At 39.8% G+C, this 8,715-nt stretch overlaps 1 protein-coding gene across 1 annotated transcript in view; it reads left to right on the plus strand.

Annotated features, from left to right (window-relative positions):
* Window positions 1-8,715, plus strand: part of CFAP47 (cilia and flagella associated protein 47) — a 429,694-nt gene that overhangs the window by 9,235 nt on the left and 411,744 nt on the right. The window contains 1 exon segment of the mRNA XM_014549721.1: window positions 7,167-7,282. Coding sequence (XP_014405207.1) covers window positions 7,167-7,282 — 116 coding nt within the window.

An 8,715-nucleotide genomic window follows, 5' to 3' on the forward strand; every position in this document is an offset into this window, starting at 1 on the left:
GGCAGTCAATTAGCATATTCCCTCCTTATTGGCTGTGGGCACTGCCATCTTTGCGATGGCCTGAGGGTCAATTAGCATATTCCCTCTTTATTAGATAGGATAAGTTATTTGGTTAATATCTTCCCACACCCCTCCACTCTTCCCTCTGAGGTTCATCAGTCTTTTTCATGTTTCCATACCTCTGGTTCTATTTTATTAATCAGTTTATTTTGTTCATTAGATTCCTTGTTCATATGTTTTGATTTTTAGATTCAATTGTTGATATATATGTGTTTATTGCCATTTTGTTCATATTTTTTATCTCTTCTTCTTCTTCTCTTCCCTCTTCCTCTTCCTCTTGTAAAGAATTCCCTTTAACATTTCAGATAATACTGGTTTGGTGGTGATGAGCTCCTATAGCTTTTTCTTGTCTGGAAAGCTCTTTATCTGACCTTCAAATCTAAATGATAGCTTTGCTAGGTAGAGTACTCTTGGTTGTAGGTCCTTGCTATTCATCACTTTGAACATTTTTTGCCACTCCTTTCTGGCCTACAAAATTTCTGTTGAGAAATCAGCTGACTGTTGTATGGGTGCTCCCTTGTAGGTAACTAACTGCCCTACCTTTGCTGCTTTTAGGATTCTCCCTTTGTCTTTAACCCTTGGCATTTTCATTATGATGTATCTTGGTGTGGGTCTCCTTGGGTTCCTCTTGTTTGGGACTCTCTGCACTTCCTGGACTTGTAAGTCTATTTCTTTCACCAGGGAGGGGAAGTTTTCTGTTATTATTTCTTTAAATAGGTTTTCAATGTCTTGTCTCTCTTCTCCTTCTGGCACCTCCGTAATGTGAATGTTGGTATGCTTGAATTTGTCCCAGTTTCCTTATATTATCTTCATATACTACTATTTGTATTCATTTTTCTTCTGATTGGGTGTTTTTTGCTTTCCTATATTCCAAATTGTTTATTTGATTCTCAGAATCTTCTACTCTAATGTAAAATCCCTGTAAATTATTTATTTTAGTTAGTGTATGCTTAATTTCTGACTGGTCCTTTTTCATGTCTTTGAAATTATCACTGAGATCCTTGAAAGTCTCATTAAGTCCCTTGAAGTTCTCATTAAAATCCATGAGCATTCTTATAACAATAGTTTTGAACTCTGTGTCTAGTAGTTTGTTTGCTTTCATTTCACTTAGTTTTTCTTCTGGAGTTTTATTCTGTTCTTTTATTTGTGACATGTTTCTTTGTGTCCACATTTTGGCTGCTTCCCTTTGTTTGTTTTATGTATTCATAGCACTTTGAGCTGCTAAATCTTCTGGAATTGGTAGAGTGCCCTTGTATAATAGGTGTCCTTTAGGGCCCAATGGCTCAGCTTCCCCAGTCACCTGAGCTAGGCATTATATGTATGCCCCTATGTGGGCTATGTGCAGTCTTGTTGTAGTTGAGCCTTGATTACTGTTAGTGTCACTGGGAGGAATTGACCTTCAGGCCAATGGGCTGTGAGGACCAGCTGTGGTTACATTGGAAGAGCTCCTGTGAAGGAGACACCCCTATGGAGTAGGACTTGCTTCAGTGTGGCTTTGGTGCTCACTGAGTCTGCCCTTTGAGTGTGTCGCTCATGGATATATAGAGTTGTAATCTGGTATGGTCTGAAGCTGTCCACTGGGTGCACCAGCTCTTGGGCCTCCCGAGAGGTACAAAGTCAGCAACTGCCTCTGGCCACCCAACAGGAGCTACAGAGAGATCTGCAGATGGCTGCTACTTGTGTCGGGCTTGGAAATGCTCTGGCTAGGCCAGTGGTCGGCAAACTCATTAGTCAACAGAGCCAAATATCAACAGTACTTCTTAAAAATAGACTCGCCCAGGCTGAAAACCGACTTCTGCACATGGGCCACAAAGTTTCAATCACACTGTATGTGTGTGCCCACACGTGGTATTTTGTGGAAGAGCCACACTCAAGGGGCCAAAGAGCCGCATGTGGCTCGCGAGCCGCAGTTTGCCGACCACTGGGCTAGGCCTAGCTGTGAAGCAAGGCATACTGGTGCTAGTGCCTGGGCTAGGGCCTCTTATTGAGAGTTATGGGGCACAGTGACAGCAGCTGTTGTTTGTTTGAGAGATTTTAGGAAAGTCTGAAGCCTGAGCCAGGATAGGCTGTTCATATGGAAAAGTCGCTGCAAATAGCTTGAGTGGGGCTGCAAATTGAATGGGGTGGGGGTCTCAGGGAATCTCCAGGATGGAGTGAACAGTGTGAATCAGGCTTACTGAAACTGAGATGTGGCTGCCAGTCAGCTCTGTGGTGGGGGAGGTCACAGCATAGGAATAGTGACCTCTGCTAACATGCCTGTCTAGAAGAATGTCACTCCCAAGTTCTTGCTCTGATGCCAGACAATTCAGTTCCTACCTTTAAGTCTCTGGATACCTCCAAATTGCTACGCTAGCACTGGATCTCAGGAGGAGTAATTCTGTGTAAGTTTGTGCACTGGCCCTTTAAGGGGAACTGCCTGGTTCTTCAGCAGCATCCTTATCCCTCAGCTGTAATCCCTGCTGGTTTTTACAGCTTGAAGTTATGGAGATTTCTCTCCCAAGCTCTGGAACCCTGGGCTGGGCGTTTGGTGTGGGGCTTTGACGCCTTGCTCCTCACAGGAGGCCTTCACAGCTGAGATATTCCTCCCAGTTAAAGAAAAACACCACACGTTGATGTCAGACCAGCCCATTCCACCATTCTGCCCCTCCTACCAGTCTCCATGTGCTTTCTTCTTTATTTCTCTAGTTGTAGGGCTTCCATTCAGTGAGCTTTCAGGTAGTTCTGAATGGTGGTTCTGTAATTTAGTACTTGTAATTTTGATGTGGTTGTAGGAACTGGTAAGTACTGACATTTACCTACACTGCCATCTTGGTTCTCCTTTTTATTCTTGAATACTAATGCATGGTATTAGTATACCACTGATTAACCATTGACCTGTTGAAATGTGTCAGGGCTGATTCCAATTTTTGGCTATTACAAATAAAACTGCTATGAACATTCATGTACAAGTTTTGTGTGAAAATAAATTTTCACTTTCATATGCTAGGTCATTTGGTAGTTGCATGTTTAGTTTAAAAATAAATTCCAAATTGTTTTTCAGAATGGCTGTATCATTTTACATTTCAGTGAGCAATATATGAGTAACCTGCTTTTCTGTATCTTCACTGGCATTTGTTGCTGTCAGTGCTTTTTAATTTTCACCATTTCAATATCAGAGCTTTAACTTGGACTTTTGTGTTTTTCCTTCAATCCTCAGTCCCAAACCAACCAGTTCTACCTTCTCACCAACTTTCACTATTCTCCTTTGCTTGCCTTTTGCACCATTTCTAGCATTTATAGTCCTACTTAGTGTAGAGGAACATGGAAAAACGTTCTGGTCTGAAACTCAGATGTTTGTATTATCTGGTGTTTCCAAAGTGCTCCAGTAGAGAAATGATATAATCAGTAACTTTGAACCCTTTTTTTTTCATGTATTCCTAAAAGCTATATCCCTCTTGCATATTTAAACTTTTCGAAGGTTTTTCATTATGAGTATCAATACTTGCAAAGATGTAAGTATATAAAAAATGTTCTATAAAATAGTTACATGCCTCTTTCAGATGTGTCCAGTAAAATTGGAAACAACAGTAATTTGTAAATTGTTGAAAATTTACCGCATGTTTTCTCTTCAAATTTGTATTTCCATTCCATTTCTCCCAATTAGATCCTTTCGTAATGTTTTACCTTATTTTATTTTTAGAGAGAGAAGAAGGGAAAAGGAGAGAGAGAAACATTGATTGGTTGCCTCTCCTATATGCCCTGATTGGGAATTGAACCTGCAACCTTTTGGTGCATGAGATGACATTCCAACCAACGGAGCCATACCAGCCAGGGCTTAATGTATTACATTTTTATGCTTAGCAGTTTTATACTGATCACCAGCAATTATCTGTGTGTATAAATTTGTATGCAATTTACACATGTATATATGTATATGTACATATGAACATGTGTATGCAGTATGTAAATAAATATGTATAGAAATAGATTTACTGTAATCATAAAAACGTTAAAATTTTTATGAATTATATTAATCTAAATTTATTTTAACTACATAAATAAATTATTAAGTTTGATACCTTTAAATTAATATTTTTCCTTTTTAAAATGGAAATATTATTGATTTATAACATTCTATAAGTTTACAGAATGCATTGTGTTAATTCAATACATTTATATGTTGCAATGTGATCACCACTGTGGCATTAGCTAACACTTCTATCACATCACAGAATTATCATTTCATTTGTGATGAGAGCATTTAAGATCTAGTCTCTTAGTAACTTTCATGTATATAACACATTATCCTATATAATAAAGAGCTAATATGCAAATGGTCCTCATACCCTCACGCCAGGGCTGGGGGACCTGAGGCTTGGTTGGGGGACCTGAGGCCGCGCCGCCTGCCCTGGCACCGGGCTGGGGGACCTGAGGCTGGGTGAGTGCACCTGAAGCCGCACCCCCTGCCCTGGCACCGGGCCCGGGGACCTTAGGCTACGTCCCCCTCCCCCCTGCCTGGCATGGCTTGATGGGGGACCTGAGACTGCACCCCCCCCACCCGCCAGGGCTTGACGAACCTGAGGCTGTGCCCCCCGCCCAGAGGGGCTTGACAGGGGTGGGGCCGGCTGGTTCTGGGTCTCCTGCATTTTCCAAGCATGTGCAGGTGGTAGGCAGAGACTTGACTCTAGGTGATGCGGCACATCCAAGACTCTGACGGGGAAGATTTTCACATACATTTTACTAATTTTCTTTCATCTCTGACACTTCTATTATACAGAAAGAGCAAATAGCAATATTTAAATATTTCCTCTAATTAATTCCCTTTTAATGTGCACAAATTTTAATAGCAATATTAAAATATGTCCTCTAATTAATTCCCTTTTAATGTGCACGAATTTCATGCACCGGGCCAGTAGTTAACTATAATCATAAAGCTATGAATTATATACCCAGATCTTAATCATCATCTAACTGCAATTTTGTTCCTTTGACTAATATCTTACCAATTCCTCTACCTCCTAGCCCTTTGTAACCACTACTCTCTGTTAACATAAAAGGTTCAGTGTTATTGGAAATACTATTCTTAATCAGATGGAAAAGAAACCAATAGAAAACCAGAGAAACTGTTATACATTACTGTATTACCAAGCCCTTACTACTAAGATAAACTTCGTGTGTGTGTGGGAGAAAGAGAGAGAGGGAGAGAGAGAGAGAGAGAGAGAGAGAGAGAGAGAGAATTCTTAAGAAAATATTCTTTAAAAATATATATATTTTTATTGATTTCAGAGAGGAAGGGAGAGGGAGAGAGATAGAAACATCAATGATGAGAGAGTCTCATTGATTGGCTGCCTTCTGCATGCCCCCCCACTGGGGATGAGCCCACAACCCAGGCATGTGTCCTGACTTGGAATTGAACCATGACCTCCTAGTTCATAGGTCGATGCTCAACCACTGAGCCATGCTGACCAGGCAAGAAAATATTCTGAAGACAATTTCTTTCATCCAACTAGAGAAAGTTTGAAAAAATGTTTGGCTTCACATCTTAATATTGTTTATGTAATTAGTTAACCTTTTTATTAATGCAGTTATGTACAGTAAGCCATTTATGTTTTATTTTCCTGTCACAAAATCATAATTTCTTTATGAGAAGAACATTGATGTTACTTAGAAGATGTAGCATATATAGATCAGTTTTGGCTGATCTCTGGAATATCTGTACTTATCCAATAATATACAGACAAATAAACACATCACATCAAGAAGGCCTAGAACACCAGTACATAAGGCAGTATATGTGAATGTTTTGTTCAGGTATTCTTATTTATGTATTTTGTGTGTATATATGTATTTTAAGTTTGTATCGTATATGAAACAAATTACTTAATTCATGTCTCTAAAGGTCAGTTATTACTATACTTATTGGTGCTGTTAGCATTGGTAGGTTTGTACTTAAAGCCTAGCAAAATGGATTCAAGGCTAAATTCACCAACATTATCCTCCTTCCTATATAATAAAAGGCTAATATGCAAATTGACCAAACAGTGGAATGACTGGTTGCTATGATGTGCACTGACCACCAGAGGGCAGACGCTCAACACAGGAGCTGCCCCCTGGTGGGCATTGCACTCCCACAGGGGGAGCACTGCTCAGCCAGAAGCCAGGCTCACAGTTGGTGAGCGCAGCAGCAGTGGAGAGAGCCTCTCCCACCTCCGTGGCAGCTCTAAGGATGTCCGACTGCTGGCTTACGGGCCTAAGCCATCAGTCAGACATCCCCCGAGGGCTTCCGGACTGCGAGAGGGTGCAGAGCGAGCTGAGGGACCCCCTGAGTGCACACATTTCGTGCACCAGGCCTCTAGTATCCTCATAATTCCTTAGATAAATTATGTAGGTTTTTTAAGTCTTTGGTTTTTTATCTGTAACATAGGAGCCATATAATATTTAATAACCTTTCAGAAAATTTTAGTATGAAACAGGATAATATAATTAACAATGCTTTATAAACTATAAATTATTATCCAAATATAAAATATATGTATGAAACATGTGTTAGGATTAAATGGATTTTTAGAACATGTATACTACAGATATGCTACTTTGCACCCTTTAAATCAAGCACACACGAAAAAATCAATTGAATCTTTTTGTACTTAGACCTTGTTTTCATCCTCAAATGATATTTTATATCATCACACCTTCTTTTATTTAATCAGATTTGGCATCACCCAAACTATTTTACTTTGTTAAGGTCCATTTCCCCCTTTTTGAGGAGGGTCAAGAGAATGCATTTTATAGGCTTAGGTGGAGATTCCAAAGCAGAGTTCCAAAAAAGCAAAAAAAAAAAAAATATAAAACATGTGAGTAGCTTCTCAAGGTGAGTACTTGGGAGGGTTTACTACATACTTAGATGCATAAAGTCTGATTTCTTTTTTAAAAATGTGTCTCATCTTATTTTCATGTCTTTATTTAACAATTCTTTTTACTGAAAAATGTGCCACCAGTAGACCTGGAAAGAAACTGAAATGTCTTTTAAGAAGTTAAGACATGAGTGTCTTTATATGTATCCCTGTAGATTTAACCACAAAGTATTAATTGTTAAAATTCATTATGTGGTCTCTTTCCTCTCCTAGGTTGATTCCAGCCTGTCAATTGGAAATGAAGCCAGATGTTGATTTTGGCACTTTGGTTGCCAATAGTAAAGTGTATAGTAAAGAGGTTAAAATAATTAACCGTGGCAAGGCTCCAGGTAAATACTTTCTGTCCTATAAATGAACTTATACTTTTCGAAGAAAGTTGGTACTATTTAAAAAATATATACCTTATATAATTAATGGATTCTCTGATTCACCTCCCTCCCCCAATGTCTATTTTTTGAAAGCTCAAAACAGAAGGCCCTTAAATAGGATAGCTGTAAAAGACTGATAGGCAATTATTCAGGAAAGATGCATCTGCCTACTTATGTTTCTGATTAACAGAACCTGACTCCCACATGACTGGCGGTACCTGATGATAGATGGCAGGATGGTGTCATGAAATTGACATAGTCCTTTGAGTCATTGAGAGTCAGGACATAGTGACTTGCTAGCTATATGATCGGATACAAGTATCTTTAAGGACATTGACCTTGAGCTTCCTTACTTATAAACTGTGCCTAGTAAAATGTACTGTGGTTAATTATGTATGTACTTAAGGTTGTAATACGGTACTTTTCATAGGCACTCAATAAATATTTGCTTTTTTCTCTATTGTATTTAACTTTCAATTCACATGATGGCCCCTAGAAGGTTCTTATTAACTTTTTGTTGAAAGAATAATGCTTCTCTCTTCTCCAGACAGGATTATTTCTAGAGATTCTTGCTGTGACTTAAGAGTTTACATAAAGGTGTGTGTATATGTGCTCATGCACACGCTTCATTGATGATATGCATTAGGTATAAAATCACTTATCCCTTCATTCTCATTGGATGGTCAGGACCTGGGGCAGCAAGGCTGTCATTTCTGCCCAGCTGAAATGAGGACTAGCTCCACACATGAAAGACATTTCTCTCTGAGACTGCTTGTTAGGTACATAAACATGGTCTTAAATCCAAACCCGTCTTACAGTAGGTGAGGATGTTCTCTGGGGCTCCTTGATTGAGCAGTGGGAATTATTAAGACAAAGGCAATCTGTCACTTTACTGATTTTTTTCCCTCTGGTATCGACAAAACTGCTAATTGATCCTCATTGAATAATAATACTCATCTTGCTTTCCACACTCTTGGTTTTTGTGATTGAATGTCTGGTGCCTGTGTGATTATAGAATATTAGGCTCATTTGTGGTCTGATTCTGATATTAAGGATAGAGTCTTTCATGGCAAGTGATTGCAGGCTGTATGGTCCTTTAGATTCTCTGGTTATATTTTAGAGCAGTGATATGTGATTGAGAGAATTTTATTTTATAACTAGAGGCCCGGTGCATGAAAATTCGTGCAGGGGGGTGGGGGTCCCTCAGCCCGGCCTGCACCCTCTCCAATCTGGGACCCCTCGGCGGATGTCAGACTGCCAGTTTAGGCCCAACCCTGCACCGGCAGTTGGACATCCCTCTCACAATTTGGGACCACTGGCTCCTAACCGCTCACCTGCCTGCCTGCCTGATCGCCCCCAACCACTCTGTCTGCCAGCCTGATCGCCCCCAACTG

This window comes from Myotis brandtii, unplaced genomic scaffold (assembly GCF_000412655.1).
Source record: "Myotis brandtii unplaced genomic scaffold, ASM41265v1 scaffold568, whole genome shotgun sequence".
Lineage (NCBI taxonomy): Eukaryota > Metazoa > Chordata > Mammalia > Chiroptera > Vespertilionidae > Myotis > Myotis brandtii.